Genomic DNA, 25,499 nt, shown 5'->3' on the forward strand with positions numbered 1-25,499 from the left:
ATTTAGGCTGCTTTCTTAAACAAATAATGTTATTAAAGAATATTTAACATTGTTTTACATTATAGTATATATAATGCATTACATTGTGTACCCATTCTAGAAATAAAGAGAGAAAATAAAGAATAAAGACATATCAATTAGCTAAATAACCATTCACTTTACCATTTAAATAAAGAATAAAATTACAGATAGCTGCCAATATGACTATACTAGGCCAATATTGTTATATGTTCTGGCTCTACACAGAAGCCCTGGAAATGCAGAATATACTGATATCTGAAGTAAAAAAAATCTGTTGTGTCTTCACCACAGTGTAAAGGAATAATTTAAAACCTACATGTAGACAGGTACACCATCAACACATCATCATACATTCAAAACAGTGTTGTAACTTGCAAGCTAAGCTAATCAGCTGTTAGCTAGCTAAAAAAGAAAATCAACATATGCCCAAAACTATCCCTTTAAGTAATGGTATACATTTGAAACAAAAATTAAACAGGATGTTGAAAATTGGCAGCACTTTGAGCATTTCCACTATGACACATTGACATGACATGGACTTGATAAAAACCTACACATTCACCACACTTTTAGATAATAACTTCATTTCCCTAGACATTCTTGTGTAAGGTAATGGTCAATCCCTCTGTATTATAGTGGAGAGCTATAATTACAGGACTTTCTTTAGATTACTGCTGAGGTCAGTTAATCTGCCTTAGACTCTCGGAGGAACACACCAAAGCCATAATTTCTATTGGCGTCTTCTCTCTCACTCTCTGGCAGGTTGCAGACACAGCTTAGAGTTAGATGATAACGCTCACCATCACTGGGTAACATTTTGCATTTCCTGTAAATCCTTAATCTTCACGTTTATGCACTATAGTCAATTGGATGTTTACACATCTCCCTTTCGCTGTCTCGGTCCACCTTTCTAGTATAAGAATCTGAGCGTTGCTGTTTGAGTCTTAGAATTGAGGTGACTTCACGCACTACTTTGTGTTGACCACTCTTTTGTTCTCAAGTATAATAAACTCCTTCAGCATAAGACATACAGGGCTCTGGTACTTCGTCTTCTTCATTGGCATCACAAAAAATTCCTCCCTAACACACACCACATTTTGACATCTGTTGATCATACTCATAACCAATCACAGGACAACAACTGGGGAAAAGAAAAAGCCCTACAAGTGAAAGAAGCTAGTTTCCATCCCTCTCCATTCAGTCAATCAATATCACAGCTCCATGGAACAGGATAAAAGCATCTTTAGCTCAATCCTGCTCCATTACTACTCTCTCATACATCTTTGGATTTGTGTTGCTGAGAGGATGTCTATTTCTCCCTCTCTCATGCACACTCATATACACCACAGCTGCTGGTTTATTCTGGGTGCAGAGCTTAACACTCATGGATGAAAGCATGTCCAACTACAACTGCAAATTGATCGTCTGTCCTCGACAGTGGCTTCAGCATTCTATCCTCAGCGCAACACATCTTTATCCTCAGTTATTGCAGCTATGAAAGAATCTCAGAGATCTACTGGGCTGAAATAAGAGAATATCTTGTGCATTATTTGTCCTCTTTGTCCAGTGACTTTTAAAATTCTACTATGTTACTGTTAATACGCTGGTTTTGAAAACCTGTCTCAGTTATCTTTCTTCTTAGAAGATCTGTATTACAGTTTGACAAATCTAATAACCTTGAGTGCACCAGTACTGAGACAACTTTGCTGAATTTTGGACCATTTATAGGATTTGTTGACTATAGGAGTGTGTACATTTTGCAAACAAACAAGCAGTGGCTTTGTACTGGACATCATTTTTTTCACTGTGTGTGTGTGTGTGTGTGTGTGTGTGTGTGTGTGTGTGTGTGTGTGTGTGTGTGTGTGTGTGTGTGTGATTGTCTGTGTGTGCAGAAACTAAGCGATGGATTTTTATTTCTAAGAGCTGTAAGGCGGTGAGCGTGCAGTCACCACCATCAACGCTGCCAACTCTGTATCGCATGATTCAGTGAATGGGATTCATTAGGAATGGTAACACACACGCAGAATGGGTGGCGTGCGACGAGACCTGCACACCCCAGAACGCTGTGATATCAATACCAGCTGTACACCCCAACACCCAGAGTTGTCTCCAAGGCAGGCAAATTAGGTAAATTTGTGTGCATGTGTGTGTGTGTGTGTGTGTGTGTGTGTGTGTGTGTATGTATGTGTGTGTGTGTGTGTGTGTATGGGTGAAAAGCATTATTTTATGTAGATTTAAAGCATTTATGACATTTCACAAATACTCAGCTTGTCAGATGTTTTGTGTCTTATTGTAATGCTCGTTAAATGAACTCGTTAAGTCCTGTGGATTTTTAAAGGTTTACGTTTTGTGATATTAAGTAAATCACTTACGTAATTGTATTTGTGTGTTAATTCACATATGCATGGTGGTGTTTGCATATAGAACATTTCTGCAACTGTTTGTGAGCTGTGTACCTTTCTTGTAGCTCAGTTAAGACCACACCTTGTCCTGAAAAAGACTGAGATTTACAGGAGCAGCAACATACTCGGATCAAGATGTGTCATCTCAAAAAACTTCCTGGATTTATTTAGAGACACGTGTATGAAACACCAGCAGCATACAACTCAATATTAGTACAATATGGTGATAGCAACATGAGCTGTGTCCAAAGAAGATGAGAGCCTGTCCAGATGTCCTCAGATGCACTGGTGAAACACATTCAGTGATTCAGTACAGGACATCTACATGAAGGAAATGTCATATTGATACACATTTAAGTCAAGCACAAAAGTACTTGACTTAATTTTGACTGAAATTATTATTCTGGTTTATTAAAAAAAACAAAACTAAGTATCGGTAACCTGGAGCAAAATATCATCCAACTAGAAACAGACGGAGATAGACAGAGAAAGTCAAACAACTGTGAGTAAGAGGAAATTTAAAAGACAGAGAGATAAAATACAGAGAGAGAAGTATTGTCATGCGTAAAAGAAGCTATCAAAAATCTGCTTATTTGAGGCACCCTGTTTCATATTTTCCTCGGAGACATGAATTCCAAGCAAATTCTCTGCCACGGCGGGTGTCTGGGCCTGTCTACGTCTGCTTCTAATTCCAGAAGATCCTTCTGCAGGAATTAGCACATATTATTCTAATACTCTGGCTTTCAGGCAATGTTATGTTATAGTCGAAAGTACTTCAATATAAAACCATCTTGCAGTCTAGATGAGCATAGTTTAATAAACAAAAAAAAGTGCTATCTTATGGGGAAAGGTGTTGATTCTTAGATTTATCTGTTCTAAAATGCATCCTGCAGTATCTAGTCTGCCAGAAAGTCTTTGGAAGAAGATGTCTGATGTGTCTGGGGCTCACTGTGAGCACCAGCATATTAGATACGCTGTGATATTAGACCATCTCGAAATTTAAAGACACTGTAAGCTAATTAACAATTAGTTAAGAAAAGGTAAAAGTGGAAATTCATACAAGATAAGTGAACAGTACAAGAAAAATTAAAGAAGAAGAATAAATTACACTTGTCTAACCTTACCAATGAACTGCAATTAAAATTAGAGCAGATAGGTGCAGACCTTCTGACATAATATGGACATAACAGTTATTTGGTAACCTAAAGACTGCAGTCCTTGGAGTGAGACTTACAGGCAGAGGTATTTCACCAGTTCATCCATCCATCTTGAGACTGGCCTACCAGGAAAACAACAGCATCAGTCTTTTGCAGGCACCCCAAAACATCTGTTTACCCTCAAGTGGCAAAAAAGCCTTTTAGTGGCCTTGGTAATTTAATGGGAGAAATGCAGGAAGTCAAGTGACATCATTATAAACCGACAACGTTCCATGTAGATAGGAGGTAGGGAGATTGCTGTAACCCATTTCTTACTGTTGGGAACAATTGTTGGGAACAATTAAATAAAGCATTGCGGTGATTGTTCCCTAACATTAACCATGTGTTCTTTATTGTAACCATAATTAAAAAAAAACATTAACTAAGTGCTTATTGTAATCAAACTGCAACCTCTGGGGCTGAAAGATGAAGACAACACGGATGTGCTAAAAAATGCATTTCATCAAGTGCCTACTTGAGGCTTGCTCCAAAAGTAAGTCAGTCATTCCACATAGACCCCCCATGTTACAATGTACAACTTTACAGCACAGATAAACATTTTTAAAACCTTGGCTTTTATAGCTAAATGCCCTATTCATGACAATGGAAACATAGGGATGATGTCACAGAGACTACGTCCTGTGTATACCTGTCTCTTCTATGCAACCGCAGTACAGCCCAGAGCAAGAGTCCTTGTTTATTCTACAACAGTACAACACAAACTATGCTTGGGTGGTGTCAACAGTATTTCTAGTATTTAGAAATATTATAGGAAGGATTTTCAGTACTGTCAAGTATACAGACTCTACTCTTTCTGTTAAACTGATATGAAGATTTAAAGGTTCTGAGATTTTTTTAAATGAAATTTTTACAATCCTGTCTCTATAGTACAATGTATATCAAAATGAATAAAAACAATTGTACATTTCTCCAGACCACGAATACGCTGAAACTCAACTCTGTTTCTGAATCACTGCAACCCGTTATCATTCCCTATTGTCTCATATGGACTCCAGTCACTTTTTGACGTTGACATTTGACTTATCGACTACGAGGGGACAGCCATGCTATAATTTAGTTGTAGGCAACACAAACTGCGGTCTCCAGGGTGAAATTCCCATGGGTTTATGACCCAACCATCCATCCCGAAATCCTCTCTAAGTTTGGGGCTCGTCATACTACATCGCCTGGTTTTACAGGAGAGTCAGCTGGGATCCAAATGTGTTTCATATAAATGCTTCTGTGGTTTGCATTAATGTATACATCTTGTGATCAGGCTGATTTTTAAGATGTTTTTTAAACCTAAACATGTTATACAAGTAGCAAACACTTTTAAGGAATAACTGAGTACATGCCACACATGACATTAGCGAGTGTGCAGTCGAGAGAGAAAAAGAGTGTGTGTGCCAAGTTCCCATGTCGCTAACTTAAAGTGGACTGACCTTAAATGTGGACCAGGTATTCTCATTTCAGTGTAAATGTTTTTGTTATGTTATGTTTAATATATTTGTGTACCGTGTACCCCGATGAAATGTTAAGAGGGTATGAGAAAAAAGATACTGCCCAAGCCTGCCACTCACACATCCTGTGATGTATAATGACTTTCAAAGAGCTGCAGCATCCCTTATGTGATTACTAGCATCAATGTGTGCTGGCTGGCTCATCCTGCCAGTCATGACAGCTCCGGGGTTAGTGTGTTATCTAAAAATGGCAGAGATCAAGGAAAAGAGAATAACTACCAATGAATGAAAAAAACAGAAATATGACCTTGTTTTGAAGTTGAGTGTACGTGAAAGGTTCATGTCCAGAGGACAGAACACTTCAATTCCGACACAAAATAAGTTAACATCCTTGTGTCGACATGTTCATTCATTCATTCACTTGTTGTAATAAAGGTGGCAGGGTTTCAGTAATGTTGTGAAATCAACGGAAGCCCCTATTATATGAACACACACACACACACACACACACACACACACACACACACACACACACAAACACGTTTCCACATCTCTCCCCCTCAGCCTCTTTCTCTTTTCAAGTGGCTTCATGCAAAGTCCAACAGTAGACATTTGCAAGATGCCACATGCTGTTTGTGTGTTATTCCAGGCATACAGCTGGAGATGTGATGTATGCAATATCATGTTCATCATCTAAAACATTAGAATGAATGAATACATACACATGCGCACACACACATGCAGATATTATCAGTACAAAATCCCTTCAACTTATCTCATCACTTCACTGACAAGCTTTACAGTCAGACACACATGTTGACACAGAGCAGCCATGCCGCCCTTTAACACATCGCAAAGCACACCCCATTACTGAGGAAGGTTAGCTAATGAACACACCGCACGGCACAAGCGCTGCAAGCTGTAGGTGTTTGAGTAGTGGGTGAAGATAGCCCGGAGATATTTTTGTGAAGTGGGAAGTAGAAGAGGATGTTTCAGTCAGCTTGGTTGTGCTCCCAAACCAAGCTGTACTGTTATAACCCCAACAGAAAAGTGCAGATAACAAGGCAGTAATGAACCATTCAGTAACAGTAATTTAGTTATTAAATTTTTAGTAGGTTACTAGTTACTGCCAAAAGGAACAGAGTTATGTTACACTGGATGGGAGTGACAGGTATTCTACAGCTATAAGGCATGCAATCCACTAATAGTCTGAGGAAAACCTCCACCTTTAGAGCCACTGTGTGTTGATTTTGAAAAAAAAATGTAACTAAAGAAATCAGTGGGATCCGGGGGGGCAGACAAAAAAGCCCACAGTAAGCTCATGCACAACAGCCCTATGGACAAACAGATGAATGGACTGAAAGCTGCACATGTTTTCACTGGGGCTGTCTCATTCCTCTACAAAGAAAATGTTATGTAATTAAAATAAGTATTATCACATCAAATCTGAATAGAGGTCAGTGAGGTTAAATAAACCACTTAGGGTAAATCCACAGGAACTTTTATTTTGACATTTACTGCTATAGTTCATGATAAACAGCCATTAACAGCAGATCCAGATAATTGAAGACAAAGGCTTCAAAACAGAGGAGCACTTTGGCCTCCCTTATAGACAGGCAGGAATTTATGATTAATGGAAAGTCTGTCTTCTACTGGTAGATTCTTGTCTCCTTTCCCTCTCTCTTCCTCTCTGTCTCAATGTATCTTTGAGCCTTTATTCTTTTTCTCTTATTTCTATTCCTGTCAGAGACCCTTGCAGCACTGACTGTCAATTGCGACAAAGGAAAAATAAACATAGTCAGGTTCAGCTACAGTTACTGACAAATAATGTCACTATTCTGATGGTGTGAGACCAACTTGTGCTCACGTGGGTGGCTAGTGTCTTTTAATGTGACATGTTATTATGAATCTGAATGTTCCACGATATTTCCTGAGTGAAAATGTATCCTGTGTGGTTTAGAGAGAGGGTGCTTTCAAGAAATATTTTGCATTTTGAGTGGCTTCATGTTAATTAGCTTAGTGTGGGATTTAACCCATGTATAGTCTTCACTTTTGTGACCCTCTTGTATCCCTCATGGCAAATTAACCCGGGATTTATTGACAATAGAGATAACATATATGTTTATCAAATGCAAGCAGTCTCTACTAGAACACAATTAACAATGATAGTGTGATTGTTTTTTTGTCGTGGTGGTCGTGGAGGTGGACACATGACAGTGAGAGCAAACCGCTTCTCTGTGCTTACATTATAAAAATGCCACATTATCTTTGTGTGTGTGTGTGTGTGTGTGTGTGTGTGTGTGTGTGTGTGTGTGTGTGTGTGTGTGTGTGTGTGTGTGTGTGTGTGTGTGTTTGTGTGTGTGTGTGTGTGTGTGTGTGTGTGTGTTTGTGAGTGTGTGCGCATTGTTGTGTGTGCCTCTGTGTATTTGGGTCAAACTGACCAGAAGACCATATGAAGGATGTAAATGTGTAGGGTATAGAAGCATGTGTGCTCCATTATTTATTTTTTTCCTTTGTATATGTTTATCACAAAAACATGTAAACTTGTACCATGTTTCTTCTTGCAAAATCTTGAAGCAGGTCAATTTAACAAGAATACCATACATCCATCCATCCATCCATCCATCTATCTTCAACCGCTTGTCCCTGTCGGGGTCTCGGGGGGGCTGTAGCCGATCCCAGCTGACATTGGGCGTGAGGTGGGGTACAACCTAGACAGGACGCCAGTTTATCACAGGGCACATAGAGACAAACAGGGACAGACAGCCATACACACACACATTCACACCTAAGGGCAATTTAGAGTCACCAATTAACCTAACAAGTGCATATCTTTGGATTGTGGGAGGAAGCCGGAGAACCCGGAGAAAAACTACGCAGACACAGGGAGAACATGCAAACTCCACACAGAAGGGCCTCAGTCAAACCAGGAACCCTCTTGCTGTGAGGCGACAGTGCTAGCCGCCACTCCACCGTGCCGCGAATACCATACAAGGGTTTTATCTTATCATTTACAGTTAAACACAACTGAGAGTGATTTTTCACTACCTTTGCTTTCTTGTTATAAAAACTATAGTAAATTATTGCAGACAGTTATCTCCTTCCTGAATGCAACATACAACACAACTAAGTTTGGAACAGGATAGACACACACAACAGGGTGCCATTTTATATAACTCTATCTTTACAAATGATACCAATCTTCTCCCAAGGTATAGACTGACTGTAACAGTGCAAAGTTCTGTCTCGGAAGGCTTCTATTTTGATAGCAGGGAACAGGACTTTTTTTTTTTAAACATGCTATATTTCTGAGAAGATCCCATATTGTATAACAAGAGATTTCCATGTCTTTTTTTATTCTCATAAAGCATATCAAGGGTCTATATAAATACCGTGAAAATATCAAGATGTTCAAACCACAGAGAAATGCACACAGCCCGTAGTCCCATACTGCTTAAAGAGACAGATGCTAAAACGGACATTTTAGACAGAGGATGCATACAGGTATCTTAGACAGACAGACAGACAGACAGACAGCGTGTATGAGAAAAATGCGTTTTTAACATTAAAAGACCAAAACCTGAAAATAAGCATTTTAGACCAGTAATATAAAATGTCACTATTCTGGCTTTGTCTCAGGGACAGGATAAGTTTACACCTTACACTTTAATGTTAAATGTGTACACACATGTACAGCTGTCAACTTTTTTTTTCCAGTACAGGATCATGTCAAAGTGTATATCAGTGTCAAACAGCATTTTAAGAATAAATTACTTACTGAAGTAGTTTTACAAAATGAGAACACTATGCAGCTTTGATGTAAAAAGTCCAGAAGACTGATAATACCAATTCAGTATTGACTGTGGCATGAAAAATTAATATGATTAAAATGTCATTTCGCAGACGTTAGTGATAGGCGAGCACAAAACTTCAGCATGCACATCTTCCAGCAATGAGAGCCAAAATGGGTTTAATAACATGCTTGACACATTTTTCGTTGTATATTAATATTGGTTATTCCCTGTTTGTTGACTAAACACAGGAATAAAGGCTCTCTGTAGTACCTGTCAAAAAAGGGACAAGCAGCTCTCTATGAATCTAATGATACAAGAGAAAAACCAACACAGTAATTGGAGAAGACCCAGTGGTGACCCAACATCAGTTATATTATAGACTTCAAAGAGCTGAAGGAAGATGTTAAGAGATCTAAAGAGAGATGTTAAGAGAAAAAGGCAATTTTAGCTGATCATTTCAAGCGTGCCCAATCTGATGAAGAGGAGAGTCAGTCAAGTGTGAATATGTCTGGTGTGTAATACAACAGCTGCCCTTGTCTGTTGGAGTGGCATCAGACAGGGTCTAACCTCAAGTTGATGTAAGGCCGTCAGCTGCGGTTGGGAGGTCATGGGTTCAGATCTTGAGGTACTCAAGGATGAATTATGGGACATGACAATATTTTTTATGTTTTTTTTTCCTAAAAACTCTGAAAAAAAGGCTTTTGGAAGGACTGATGGAGAGAGCCACAAAGATGATTATGGGAATTCCCCATCACAAGTCTAGGTCAAGGTGCAAAAATCCATAGTACTGAGTTACATGCAAGTGTTTTAATTTTTTAACAAGTGGCTGAACAAATCCAAACAACTTGTATATGTATGACCTGTTTACAATTATTTGACTGATGCTGATGCTTTTTGTGAGTTTATAACAATGTTAAAATAAATTACAAATTACTCATAAAGGTTCTGCTTAGGTTAAAGAAATAGTTCAATATTTATGGAAAATACACTTGGGACTTTGTACCAAGAACTAGGTGAGAAGATTGATAACACTCTCATGTATGTCCATTCATTACAAGGCTACAGAGCCAGGGCACAGTAAGCCTCGCTTAGCTTAGCTTAGTTTAGCTTAGCTTAGTTTAGCAAAAATACTGAAAACAAGGGGAAACAGCATCCAGCTAGTACCAAAACTACTTAGTTAGGTTTCATATCTAACTTACGTACGTGAAGTTAAAAATCAATTAAATTTCCTTACGGGACTCATCCCAAAGGGATCAATAAAGATAAGTCTAAGTCTAGTCTAAGTCTAAGTTGGCAAGTCTGGCAGATCGAGTTGACTCAGTCAAATTTTGAATGTTGAACTCTCACGCCCCTCCTCCACTACCATCGAGCACCTCCGCTCCCTCCCATCGAGTGCTCATCAGTGCGCAGATTCCTGTGAACACGTCCGTCTCTTCTGTCATAGATAAACGGCATGGAGTGCACGCTGCACAGACGTAGGCTGGCTAACTTACTCATAGATAGCAATTGCTAATGTCAGCGTATGCCTAGTTTGAGGCGTTTAATATTGCTGAGTGGACCGGATAATACTGGTGCGGTCGATTTTTGCAAAACAAACAACAGGCTTTAGGTGCACGTCGAGAAGTTTTTTATAAACCGGATGATTTATGTTGTTCTATTGGAGCAGAGTGTCAGTTACGTAAAGTGACATGGGACACAAACAGCAGTCTCCTTACCGTGTCACTTTATACAACAACTATGTCATCTCACTGTGCTGTGGTCAAGCAGTTTAATCATAAAGAGGCTAAAGGATGTCTTGAGACAAATTGCTGTTTTTACATTTACTTGTTTGTGCGGATTAGATAAACAATAAATAATGTGTTAGTGAGCTTTAGAGTGCTTGTAAGCAAGGCTAGCTGTTTCCCCTTCCCTTCGGTCTACGCTCAGCTAAGCTTCTGGCTGAGCTTCATATTGAATAGACAGATTAATGAGAGGTTTGATCTTTACATCTAACTATGGAAAGAAGCAATAAAGCATATATGTGTCAAACTGTTGCTTGAAGTAGGTTTAAATGGCACTCATACTACATAATAGGGGGAAAAGAGAGACAAAGGGAGTGATCAACAAGCAAAACACATTCCTCCTTCACTCACCTTGCTGCAGTATTTTGCCAAAGTACTTGTTGTGGCTAGTGCAGTTCCATCTGCGGTACCTGAACTGGTACTGGCACTCCCTGACGCCAAGCCTGGCTCCTTTTGCCACCTCACTAACAATCTCTGGCTGAGTCTGGCACAGTTCAGCCTGCTTCCCTGCCAGACGCTTCGCCTTCCTGCAAATGCTGTTGGGGTCCATCACCAGCGGACTGCCCACCGCCCTATAAAAGTTTAAACAATGTTAGAGAAGAGAACAACCTCTCAATAACATAATAACAATTGCAAGTTCCCACTTTTGAGCAACACCTGTTAACTTAATCACAAAGTAAACAGTGTGGGTAGCCTCATCAGCAGCCACAACCCAAATGCAAGCAAAGTTCTTTCTGCTAAGCCTGCCAACTCTACCAGCGACTTCTCAGCTGTGGTGACAATTTGCTTTTTGAATGGGCATGTGGGAGACAACAAAACACAGAGTTTCCCAGAGGCATCTCAGCTCTGACGTCAGATTCACAAGTCTGTATTTTGCTTTTGGACTGCACTTGAGAGAACTGTGTGGTCCTCAAAAAGTTGGCAGTGAAACAGTTGGAAGTCTCTTAACAGACAGGCCGTTTACAGTTGATCTTAATGCTAAGTTGATTTTGGTAAACCAGAAGGCAGACTTTCTAGATTTCTTGATGATACAGCCTCTCTGGAGATTTTGTAGCAGTTAAGAACTTCACCGCATAAACCACATATATCCCTTGAATCAGTGCTGCGAAAACAATTCCCAGATTACCCATCTAAATGGAAAGATTTACATATTATGTTACTAAAAAGAACAAAAAAAATGAATGTTTTAACTGTGTGGCAAAAAATAATTCAAGCATGCCTCATGTAGAGCAAATATTTAAAACATTAAAGTATAGATACATACATTTTGCGTTTGATGGATATGGACCTTGGACCTCCTCAAAAGCTTTGACAGATGAGTGTATATAATAAAGATAAATTGTTTATTCTAACTCTTAATGGGAAAGAGGGGCTTGGCTCTGCTACTTCGAAACAGTGCCAGCAGCCGTGGCCACTTCAGTACAGGAAAGTGGCTTTGTGATATGACTTTATTTCCATTCTTTTCCTCCACTCCTTTCATTTGCTTTCCCTCACTCACCCCCTCTATGTTGTTAACTTTATGTTCACTCAATTCCTGTTTCCTCACATCCCCCCTTACATTTACTTCATCTCTCTCGACTCTTCTCCAGTTGACTTTGAGTCACTGAATCTCAGCAGATGTGATCCATAACTTCAAGTTTTACCATGAAATAGGAGTCAGGAGGGTATATGCATGACAGAAAGAGGCAGGGCAAAAGAGCGAGGGTGAGCAAAAGACTACCTCATAGGTTTTCATTCAGCCTTGTCCCTGTTAATCGCACCGCCTGATATCATTCATCTGCTTCGAGAGTTTGTTTTAAGAAGCCGAACAAACACTCTCCCCAATCCCCTCTCCTGGCGGTCTGATGCCGAGCAAGACATTTGCGCACACACAAACACACACACACACACACACACACACACACACACACACACACACACACACACACACACACACACACACACATACACACACACACAATCACACACACACACACACACACATATACACATACACATGCATGCATATTCATCCTTGCACACTCATTCCTTTTTGGAGGTTTCGAAAACCTATTTCATTTTAATAAAGCTATTTAGATGACAGACGTGATTGAATGACTATTTACAGGGAATCTTATGTCAGCCTCAGCCAATATCATCATGGAATGGAAGATCCTGTGGAAAACTGCCCAAATACTGTTATCCACAGGGACTTAAACATGTGATAATGGAGGAAAAGATGGATTACAGTTATGGTTTCCTTGTAATCTATTCTAATAATTCAACTTGTCTGAAGATAAGAGGGAGTAAATGTACCTAATGCTACAGTAAGAGCCAGGATATCTGCAGTATATTGTGGAATTTTTAGTTGAAGATCATAAGTGCATTGGCACCTAGGCATACATGCACAAATGCACGCATTAGAGCATGCAAGAAATGTCTGCACCCACACACACACACACACACATACACACAAACACACACGCACACACACACACACACACACACACACACACACACACACACACACACACACACACACACACACACACACACACACACACACACACAAACACACACACACACACACACACACACACACACACACACACAAACACACACACACACACACACACACACACACACACACACACACACATACACACACACACACACACACACACACACACACACACACACACACACACACACATATCTGTATGCATACTCAAGGGACACCCACTGCTGCATTCCTTCTATGAGTGTATTGACACAATTTCTATGGAAACAATGCTGTATTTTCAATGCAGGTGTTCTGTGTGTACAATGTGTGCTGGAGCGTGTGTGTGTGTGTGTGTGTGTGTGTGTGGTAGTCACTGAAATAATGCAATCACACAGACAGTCTGTATGTGTTAATTAGCAGGTACAGGTACAATACTTAGCAACGCACACTCCCTTTAAACAACCACATTTACGTATATACCCACTGTCATCAGGTGTGTGTGTGTGTGTGTGTGTGTGTGTGTGTGTGTGTGTGTGTGTGTGTGTGTGTGTGTGTGTGTGTGTGTGTGTGTGTGTGTGTGTGTGTGTTTATGTGTGTGACAGAGAGAGAGTTACATGCAATCGTATCTACAGTATATACACTATGGGTAAAGTTTTATGGACGGGAGAGAAATATATTGTACTTGTTTGTGCCTGTGTGCGTGCATGTGCCAGGGACAGTGCTGTGAAGACAGCTCTGTCAGCAGCTCACAATAGCCAGCCTGGTTTTTTACAATGGGAGGTGTAGAGTTGTAAAACTAGTGAATGTACTGGATGAGGTTTCGATGGAGTCCTAAAAGCAAAAGACAGACACAGTTAGAGGGCTTTGACAACGGGAGAAAAGGTTCCTTATGATCACCTTTTGCACAAAATGCAAAATACTGCAGTGGACTGGAGAAACTGATAAAAACAGATAGCTTCTGGTAGGAGATCAGATGCAAAACTAAATTTAAAACCACACTTTTTGTGTACTAAACATTCATTTATTTGTTTTCTTTCTCTGCACTGCAGATTAGTCCTGCCGTTTGTATACTGTGTAGTAGTAATATCTATTATGGATTTATCTCATCATGCATCTGTGTAATCTTCTCTTTTTTCTCCCAAACTCTAACAAATAAACAATATGAATTCACATTTTGCCATATCTTCTTAAGTACCATATCATACAACATAATTAACAGTTATCTTCCAAAGACTGAGCAGCTGCACAATAGTTGCAAGTGGATACTAGAAACAATGGAGAAAGGAAACAAGCAATAGCAGTACTCAAACTGGTTGGAGGCTAATTTTGTAACTGACCTTTTTACAATAACAAAATAGAATATAAATAAAGTGAATATGGAAGATAGGTACAAAATAAAATAGTAAAACCCTTTAAACACAGTTGACTGAAATCATCTCTTCATTTTAGTTGAAGGCTATTTTGATAATCCCCACCGGACTGTCTCCAGTACAAGTTTAGAAATGGGGGAATGATGGGAGGAGAATGGAAATGCAATCTGAATCGGAAAGTGGAGTGAACTGAGGTGGAATAGCACATTGCTGGCGATATACCCAAAGATGGGGTGCAATAATCGGACAATAAGATGACAGTAAGCACCCAACATTCTTGCCCTTGTTTGGAGAGTGTGAATCCCCTGCGAGGTTGAATAGGACATGGGAAAAATTTGACTAGTTGGTTTTTTTTTTAAATGATCAGAGCTAGGGTAGCTTAGGAAGATGTGTCTGCACACTGGACAGTAAACTAAGTGTGTGCTGCCTTCTGTAGGCTCAATGAACACCTGCTTTGAATGTTATCAGCAGATTGAATGAGCATTATCAGTTGTTCTCACTACAAAAGATATGAGGCGACCCTACTCGACCTCCTCAGTAGGCCATTATCATCTATTGGTAAGCTGGATCACCCATCCACATCAATGTTATATGCTTAGAGCAACTGCTCAAGAGTGGCACTGTGAGATGAGGTACTGTAGTATGAAAAGCAACATGGTAGGAAGTAGTAAAAGAGTGAGACTCTGGGTAAGGAGGAGGGTTGGGCTGATAGATGGGTCAAACTAACACAGGTGTCCCTGTCCCATGTGAAACTAAAGTTCTAATCTGACTTTCCATTAAATCACATAGGCTACATATGTTAACTTTCTTACGCAATGTTCCTTATATAATGTTTTTAACTAACGCTTTGAACGTAAGTATCTTATCCCCAACCACAATCTTTTACCAAACATAACCAAGAAGTTTTGTGGACTCACCTAACCAAGTAAGGTTTTGTTTGCATTCACAAAGGGATGCCCAGAGTGTTCAAAAGTGATGCAGAGGGGTCCTGACTAAGCTAAGAGAACACTATAGATGATAACGGCCTTCGGAACCCAAGGTGTAGGAGGCCCTTTCTAACCCATTAGATATGAGGTTGACAACCACAGATAACGTCCATTTAATAGAGTGATAACACTAGAAACAAGTGCAATGAAGATAAAAGTACTATCTACTACATCATATAAAGATGAAAGTAACCCTCAGATTCAAGTTTGCTCAAAAAATCCTGCAAAAATCCAGCAAATACACTGTACCGGCAGGAACATATATCCAAGCGCTACTGTGCACAGAGATAAAAGCACACTTGGAGAAAGAACTACAAAGCCAAACAGTAATTAGATCCTCTTCATGCAAAGTGCCACTGTCATTTATGATACAGATAACTGCAAAACCATCTAGGACATGTTGTCACTGACATTATCATGGGCTTTAAGGAAACACTGTCTGTCTTGCATGAACAGCTCTTCATGATGATAAAGTCTCAAAACAGAGATCGGGGTCATAGAGTGAGAGATAGAATGAGACAAAACAACAAAAATACCCAAATCAAAAGCACTGATAGCAGGACTGTCCGTGCTGCTGCCTGCTCAAGTTAACAGCAGGTCCACTCCAAACCTTTACCTTATGGTTGTTCATATTGCCTAGAAAATGTAATTAAGTTCACATCAGTGATGTTTTTACGGTTGTTCCTTGGATGTTTCTTAGACATATATGCCTTATTCAGTGTTTTTTGAGCCCAGAGGTGGGTCAATCAGAGATTAAACACTTGTGCTCAGGGCGACCTCAGGTTTCATTAAGGATCTCACGGCACCATAGATAAAGTGCTGTACTGTACGGAGCCCTTCTTTTTTTTTTTTTCTCCGCCCACGAATGAGTGAATTTCATCCCTCCTTAATCCCTCAAGTATGCTGGAGACGAAGACAGTCACGACAAGCGCTAGTCTGAGAAGCCAGTGTGAGAGAGAAAAAGAAAAAGGGTCAAAGAGAGGCAACTAAAGAGAGGGTGTCTAGAGATAGGAAGAGATGGTAGTTCAGAGTTAAGATAAGACTGAGATACAAAGAGATAAAGCTATGATAAAGTGATAAAGAAATTGAGTTGAACGTCAAAACATGTATTATTTGTCAGGCATCCCAAACAAAGAAGATGTAAAATAGATATGAACAAATTCAGCACCCAGCCAGCGTCCCTGCGAGGACAGTGTGAGAGGGTCTGTTCCCTTAATAATTGCTTTCCTATTTTCGTGACCCTGCAGTCTGGAACATGTCAATCCCTGTCAAACATGTTTGTTCATGTTGTTTTTGCTGATGTAAAAGACAGTTGAAAACAACTAAGTTTGTCTCAATACAAGGTTTCAGCACATAATTTGTTATGCACCCAATTTGAAATAGTGGCAATAAAGTGTGAGAAAAAGGAAACCAACACCACCAAACCAATTTCACCCACAAAATAGAAAGTCTGTACTGTTGTTACAACTTGGTGCAGTGGCACACCCAACAGTACTGACAGCCAAAAGTTAGAAATTGTCATAGAATGAAAACAGATGAAAAGCAGGGGTTGCAATGCATATATATTTGTAGGTCTCAGCAATATCAAAGAAATATGAAGAATGTCCCAGCCCCGTCAAGAAAAGGACAAAGAGGAGAGGACAATGCGTGACTTTTAACGAAAGAGTCATACCTAAATAACAAGCCATATGCCCAAGGAGAGAGAGAGAGACACTGACTGACTCCATATGGGTATAGATGATAATCAGTGATGCACTTCCTGCTTCCCTCCGAAAAGGGAAATACCATGGATATATAAAGACAAGTGGATACAGCGTTAGAGGCAGGGCCCCATTAATCCCTATGAAATTTGCTCAGTGGTGCATGAAGCCAAAAAAGTTCAATTGCCGTGGATGAAATTACCTGGAAGATCAGCACTGCTCCCACATTAGGGGCCCATAGCACAGGAGCAGTACAGACTTCTGCCAGCTAGGCTGGCTAATTCCAGGTTGGCTACTTCCAGGTTTAGCACTCCACTATCTTTAATGGGGATTCAATTATTTAATCGTGTGGCTCATCTAGAGGTTCCAAATGTTATCGGACAGAATGGATCAAATTTTGATATTAACACAAATTATGTTGCAGTAAGCTCAAAAGAAAAATGTTTCCTCATGTAAGTCAATGGGAAAAGGTATTTATGGATCCCATGGCATCAGGTTAGATGAGGAGGAGAGCAGAGCTTGGAAGGCCAGGTTTATATGAAGGTTGGTGCTTTTCCTACCTTATAAAATGGATATGGAAAATGTGTCCATCCAGCAGGCATGGAGCAACATTAACATCCATTTGGAGTCATGTGTCTGGCCACCAACTCCTGAGGGAAATATCTAGCTCTTTAGCTGGTAAGTGCTCAACTGCTTTCACTTGCTAGTCGCAAACATTGTCCAGTGCTTTGTCTGACTCTGACTTTGTCCAACGCTAACTTTGTCCAACGCTAACTTTGTCCAACGCTAACTTTGTCCAACACTAACTTTGACAACGCTAACTTTGTCCAACGCTAACTTTGACAACGCTAACTTTGTCCAATGCTAACTTTGTCCAATGCTAACTTTGTCCTACACTAACTTTATCTAACGCTAACTTTGTCCCACACTAACATTGTCCCGCACTAACTTTGTCCCACGCTAAACTTTTCCGATGCTTAACTTTGTCAGACACTTACTTTTTCCATTGCTAGGCTAACTTTGTATTTGTGCAATGTGTATTATGTTTGGCGCTAGGCTAAATATATTTTTATCTTTGTTGGAGTTTCACACACATAGACAGCAGCAGTGAGTGCAAGTGTGTGTATGAGCTAGAGTATTAAGTTAGCAGTAATGTCGTAAATGCAACAGTGCACAGTAGAGTGTATTTGTCAGTGAATGCTACAAGTCCTCAAGACCCAAGACCGGCAGAATAAAGTGAAGGGAGTTAGCCCCGAAGCTAGACAAAGCTAGATCGTTTTGCTCAGCAACACCTTAGTCCACTATAAGGCTCAGCTAAGTTTTTTTCATTTTTTTGAAAGCATACCTTTTTTAGTTCCTGTACAGTAGGTGAATTCTGTGATGAGCAGCCCAACTCAGCACTCCTCCCTTACCGCCAAAAAAAGAAACTTGGCCGCCCAGCCTAGCAACTTTTTTTGGGGAAACCCTGGGCTACATTAGCTGGCAAGGTTTCATTTAAGTTTCAAGCTGGCTCCTGCCAACCCAAAAACTGTGATAACATTTTTTTTATCCTCCACTGAATTGTAGACATTTTGGCATTTCTTGGACCATTTTTACGGCCTGCCCTGTATATTTCTGAAACTGGAACATATTTAAAGTACGAATGCCGCACAAACCCCAAAAATGCGTCCATGTACCACAGTGCAGTCAAACACACATACACACAACACACACACACACACACACACACACACACACACACACACACACACACACACACACGCACACACACATTTAATTCAGTTCTCTCCCTAATGCCAAACCCACATCGTCATTTAATCTTTATCTGTACCCATCTCCCTGGTCCTGATTAGACATCGAGCTTTTCAGACCAGGAGTGGAATAGACAAGATAAGATCTGTTACAATGAAACTCTGCTCTGGTGATGATGGCGGTTGTGTGTGTGTATGAATGTGTATGTGCATATATTTTCCCATAACTGCGTGACTAAATGAGTGTGGTCGTACATCTCCGAGTGCATGTTAAAAAGATTAACCAGGATCCACTGGTCGGAGATGTATTTGAACTGACACATACATAAACATGCAAAGGAGAAAGCTGAAGCACACACTCACACACACACACACACACACACACACACACACACACACACACACACACACACACACACACACACACACACAAATCGCAGTGTGTGTGTGTGCACCTGTAGGCCTGTGGCACACTCCAGACTGGCTGCCCGCCGAACTGGGGCTGTAACACACACACACACACACACACACACACACACGCACAAAGGGCAAAGTTGGCCCTGCTAAGTACTGCAGTCAAAACCAGTATAAGAGAGCAAAGGCATTCCTCACTCATCTGAGTCTCTGAGCTGTGCTCTCTGCTCTCAGGCCAAATGATTAGACTGCTCTAATCAGCAGAGGCACTGAAAGGACAGCTATCTCCCCGCATTTCATCTCTCTCACTCTCCGTCTATCACTGCAGCTCTCTCTCTCTCTTCCTTCAGCGACAACCTATCTGTATGATAGGTATTTTCCTTCAAAAGAAAAGCATGGCTAAAGACATACAGAGACATTGAAGAAGAGCGAGCACGAGACAGAGAAAGAGAGATGTATTGATGGTATGTCAAGCAGCTTTCAACAGAGAGCATCATTGTCCTGGCAGACTGAGGAGCAACCCACAGGTGTGGCTTCACCCAAGCTGCACCACAGTCGACCACTGTGTGTGTGTGTGTGTATGTGTGTGTGTGTGCGTGCGTGCATGTGTTTGAGTGTGTTAATCTCTGCCCAAGTGCATGCACACGTGTGTCTGTGCGAGTGAGTGTGGGAATGAGCTAGCAAACAAGTGAATGAGTGAAAGAAGATGACAACGTATGTCAGTGGGAATAATGAGAAAGTAGCTGATTTCTTAGTGTGGATTCTGTTAAACCACGACCGCTTTATATGGAATGAATGTCCTGGTACGGTAGAATGTGCACATTAGATTGAATATATCTTAACAGCTACTTAGTCGGAGCTTCTTACAAAGTTATCTTAAGATTTCACAATTAATCACCTGTGTTTTACTCCTCATTGCATGTTTTATTTGAAAGAAGCAGCATAGTCTTGCCTAACCAGACTAGTCTCAGCTCTGTGTCAGCTGGGAGAAGCAGCATGACTCGGGAGGGACTCACCAGCCAGCGCCGTGCCAGAGCACAGTGACATTACGCGCGGCTGCTCAATGTGGTCGCATTCATTAAATTCCCTTAAAACAATACCAGGCTGCTACAGTATAACCATACAGATGTCTGCACACATCAGGCTGCTAGGCTATAACTCCACATTTCTCCATTCTCCAGTTGAGATGGATGGCATAGCACTGCAGCATTTCAATGGCTAGCAGACCTCATAATTTAAACCAGACAGAACATGAATTGCAGCCTGCATGCTCGTTTTTTTCAGCAAAACATTGTTAAAAGAATAGCTAATATTGGTAGTGATAGCAACAAGTTAGCGGACTGCTGCACTGTTTGTGTGTGTGTGTGTGTGTGTGTGTGTGTGTGTGTGTGTGTGTGTGTGTGTGTGTGTGTGTGTGTGTGTGTGTGTGTGTGTGTGTGTGTGTGTGTGTGTGTGTGTGTGTGTGTGTGTGTGTGTGTGTATGTGTCTGTGTGTGTGTCTGTGTGTCTTTGTGTGTATGTGAAGACTGTGCTTTCTGCCAGGAGCTTATTTAATGTGTTTATATTTGAGGCCAACCTCAAAATGAGATTTTATAATCCTCGCCCACAGGTGTGTGCATCCTATCGTCTTGGTTATTTTCACGGTGCCGAACTGACCCTGAAATACACTGAAAAAGAAAAAAGTCTTGCACGAAAACACAAAAAATTATTTAGTGCATTGTAAACCGATCCAGGGGCGCAGATGAGATTTTTGAACTGGGGGGGGCCAAGCTGAGTTATTTTTGTGTAATTTGGGCTTTAACTAGCGCTCAAGTAGTTACTTTCGTGATAGCCTATGGGACAATGAAAATTGTTAAACGAAGGCCGACCTGATCAACACTAGTAATATATGATGAAGTGGTCTGGAATTCCAATCACCCACAAAAACTGCATGCCCTATGCAAAATTTGTTTTATTTTAACATTTGTGTATGCACTCAGAAGTTTTAAACAACAGCATATTAACACAAATAAAAAAATACGTTTACTGTAAATGAAATTCACATTTTAAATGACAGAAGTAGTACTATTAGGGATTCCCTATAGTGCAGCCAAACAAATTTACTGTCGTCAGGAATTCCCTGCAGGAGGATAATGTTAACGTTTTAAATCTCACAATTTCACAGAAGTTGCTTTTTATAATAACATCATTCATAAAATATATATTTTAAAAAACAACATTAAATCTATTCCCCTACGGCCTAAAAAGGCTTTTATTTTACTTTTAGCCTACTTCAGGTAAGAGCAAATGCTGTTTATTAATGTCAGACTAGCTACTCAACATTACAAAACGATTAGCTGCCACATCTGGGAAAGTCAACAGGCGTAGGATAGCCTACTTACATTGTTCGTTTGTTTGTTTTTTAAAAAAATGCTCTGATTGTTTTTTGTTTCTTCATCGAATTAAAATCACCCGCTCTGTCATAGTAGACAGTGGTCTGATCACCGCAACAACAGGCACAGGCGCAGCTACCATTTCCTCTTTAGGACCCTTGAGGAGTGAGAGACGTGCCTTATGGTGTGTTCCATTTACACTGAAAGTCGGAACTTTGATCTCGGAACAACATACCCCAAAGTTGAGTGCTCCCAGCACTTCAGGGCCTCACAAAAGTACAACAAAACGTATAACTACTGTTTACGTGAGAATTAGATAGCATAATTTCAATGTCTGGCTGGTGAGATTGATTTGACTTTCAGAGTTGGAGATCCGATTGCATGAGCACGGGGGGTTCTGATTAAAATTCTGACTTGAAGCTCAGAAATTTAAAATTTTGTGCACAACTTTAACGCCGGGCTGCAATGTAAATTATGCGTGCTGCAATGTAAATTAGTCTATCTAACGGAACATTAATCCTCTGTTTTACCGGCGATGTTCGTCGCCTTATTTAGGGAAAGTGGGGGGGGGGGGGGGGGGTCACTGTGAATCTGAGGGGGGTCATGTCCCCCCCGTCCCTAGTGCATTCTGCGTGCATTAACCGATCAATTATTTTTGTGCCCCATGTCCCCTTAGGGGCTCTATAGGATTCAGTCCTAGTAGATTATTTTGCCAGATTTAACCAATGTAAATGACTAACCCCTGTAGGGACATTGTTTTTTCCATCCACAGCTGGGTCAAAGCACAGTTCAGCTTCAGACCAGCACCCCTCTGGCTAAAAGTGACTTGTCTTTGTCGATACTTTGACCTCCATCAACACTGAGAAGGCATTTTCCCACCTGAAAACAGAGCTTTTGGAAAAGTGTCTCCAGTAGCCATTTTTGAAAATCAGGACTGGTGTTTTAGTCTGGACAAAATTCTTCTCAGGCATTGTCAGTGTGTATGTGACGAAGAATTAACTTAACCAACCTTCAGTCATTTTAAACATCAATAGACACACTGTCACTCGCCTGCATGTTGATTTTGTCACACAACTTTGTCATCATAAAACAGTGACCCAGTGTTACTTTGGAAGAGTTTCTCTTGCTTGATCAACATGTTGCATTTTTGAGACAATATCCGATTGCTATTTCAAGCCCGACTTCAACAGAATAATATGTAAAGTAAAAGAGAACAAATAATTAGTTAGACTTTATGAAGACACACTAACACTTATTATGGAGAGTATGGGGTCCACAGGACAGACTTTTACTGAGCTGAGACTCGGCAGAGTAACCGGACTATGTCTATCTTTAACAGCTGTTGGCTTTGATGCACTTTTTTTTTATTTGCTAACAAAAATGGGAAAAGAACAGAGCTGATTTTTAACTGTCCAGGTGTTCTAAGTGTAGATGTAGGTCCTAATGAAAATATCCTAAGAACACAAGATAGGTAACATGCTTTCCTAAGCTTAAACCTAAGTACTGCACCTTAGAGTCCATCACTGCTCAACTCCGGCAATGGAGATCAGGTATTTTCTTCAAAAATAAGCATAGATACATACAGAAAATATAAATTTTTTCAATGGTACAATGGACAATGGTAATTCTCTATGTATCTAATAATGCGGGTAACCTGCATTTGCCTCACATCTATAATGATCGCATGTAAAGTGACATGTGAAATATGGAAAAGTTCATGCTCAGAAACTTATCCTCTGAAGTGGCTGGTCCATCTGCCAGTCATACAAGGACATTCAGTAGACTTCAGCAGCCTCTGTGACACTACAACCCACATTGACCTTGACTGGGCTGTGAATGAACAGTGGGAGGATTCGCTGGGAGAGAAAAAAAAATCACAAAGCTTCACATTCAAACGCTGCCGCTTTGCAGAAGTGTGTGTGTGTGTGTGTGTGTGTGTGTGTGTGTGTGTGTGTGTGTGTGTGTGTGTGTGTGTGTGTGTGTGTGTGTGTGTGTGTGTGTGTGTGTGTGTGTGTGTGTGTAAAAGAGAGAGAGGGAAAGCCAGCCAGAAATATTAGATGTTGTCTAATGAAATACTGCACACAGACAGTGAAAGTGCTACACAAACAGACAGACAAAGACCCACATGGATCGAAAATATGTTATCAGCAGATCTGCATCGTCTGTCTGTCTGTCTGTCTGTCTGTCTGTCCAACTGTCACACACTTTGCAGAACTGAGCCTATATGGATTGTTTTATGATGACATATCCTCTGCGCCTAGAGGGCCACCTGACATTCCAGACTCTGAACCCCCACTGCACACAAACCACCTCCACCGATCTCCCTGTCCTCTCTCCTCCGTGTATTACTGCAGGCAATGAACAGCAGACACCTCTCTCACCACCCTGTTTCTCTGTCTCTTAGGCCTTCACCCTGGGGATCCATATTTCCCTGTCTCATTGAGAGGTATTCTTAATGTGAGGTATTCTCAATGTGGGTGACTTTTTTTTCATTTTCTTTAGCTTTGTTTAATTAAATATTGTAGGAAAACATAAAGTACTAAAGTGTGAATCATTTTTGTTTTTATATTTTTTTTGAAGCACTGTTAAAAATATGGATTTCTTACATCCAGTAAACTTGCGACAGTTTGTTTGTTTCTATTGCAACCTTGGATATGATGATGTTATTTGTCATCAGACCAGACGAAGGTTCCCGGACTATCCTGAGTATTTAGGTGAAAAGCCGGTAGGCTGCTGGTGCCGTGGCTAAATATAGAAAACATCATTACGCTCCATGTCTGTGCGCAGAAATCGAATAAAACTAAGCAAGGTGAGATCATTCAAATCCCTGGTTGACACGAGACAGAGAGACATAAAACACGTGTTAAACACAGAGCACTTACCACCAGAGTCCGATGATATTGACCGGACAGAGCAAGATAAAGAACAGGGCCAGTTGGATCCGTGATAGACGAACCGTCATGGTGAACGCAGCAACTCCTCGAGGAGATTCCCCCAGGAAAGTTTAAAGTACTGACGAGCTCAGTCGACACCGAATTGGATTGTTTCTTAAATACATAGGAGGTCCTCGTTTTCTGACGGTACACTCAGCAAAAAAAACTCACTGGAAACTGTCTGTCAACAAGAGCGCAAAAAGTTCCTCATCCAACTCCTCTTCTGAAGGGCGCATCTTAATGCGCAACAAAGTTGGTCAAGAGGCTACTGAAGAGATGTCCGCTCTCAAAGGTGTGGTTAACCTCTTCATTGTCGTTCTGCTCTATTTGTCGCGGGCACATCACATGCTTTCACAACGGCCCGGCGAGGAACGAGAAGTGAATCCAAGCGGATTCTCTGGGACTGCGAAACAGACCACAGCGGTTGTGAGGGCACCCGGAGTCTCGCCACTCTGTGAGGGATACTTACAGCATTATAATTATATGAAAGAAGCACAATACCGCTGATGCCTTTGTATGAAATCTCATTTTGGTCCTGCGGGATGTTGGCCGTTCACTACGCGCTGTGAACTTGACGCGCTGATGAGCTTGAAGAATTTTTTCGGTGCGCACCGGCTGCAGGTAGAGGCGTTTGTGTGCCACAGTCCGTCGATCTGTTTTCTTTGGATGATAAAGGGAGGAAAAAATGCGCTCGTTTTCCACCACCTTGGTGTGACGTCGCTCCGGGCGAAGCGAAATCCTCGCTGTCACTCAGAGAGGGAGAGAGAAAGAAACCTCAATTAGTTTCAGGAGGACCCGGCTGAGAGCAGAGAGGGGGTAAACACACACAGACTTGTCG

General features: G+C 40.8%; 1 protein-coding gene across 1 annotated transcript in view; it reads right to left on the minus strand.

Annotated features, from left to right (window-relative positions):
* Positions 1-24,922, minus strand: part of wnt6b (wingless-type MMTV integration site family, member 6b) — a 29,155-nt gene extending 4,233 nt beyond the window's left edge. The window contains exons 1-2 of the mRNA XM_083921533.1: positions 24,611-24,922; positions 11,006-11,226 (exon numbers count right to left, since the gene is read on the minus strand). Coding sequence (XP_083777659.1) covers positions 11,006-11,226; positions 24,611-24,690 — 301 coding nt within the window. The 5' untranslated portion in view covers positions 24,691-24,922. The remainder of the gene's footprint in view (positions 1-11,005; positions 11,227-24,610) is intronic.
* Between the last annotated feature and the right edge of the window lie 577 nt (positions 24,923-25,499).

The sequence above is a fragment of the Echiichthys vipera genome (assembly GCF_963691815.1).
Source record: "Echiichthys vipera genome assembly, chromosome: 10".
Taxonomy (NCBI): domain Eukaryota; kingdom Metazoa; phylum Chordata; class Actinopteri; order Perciformes; family Trachinidae; genus Echiichthys; species Echiichthys vipera.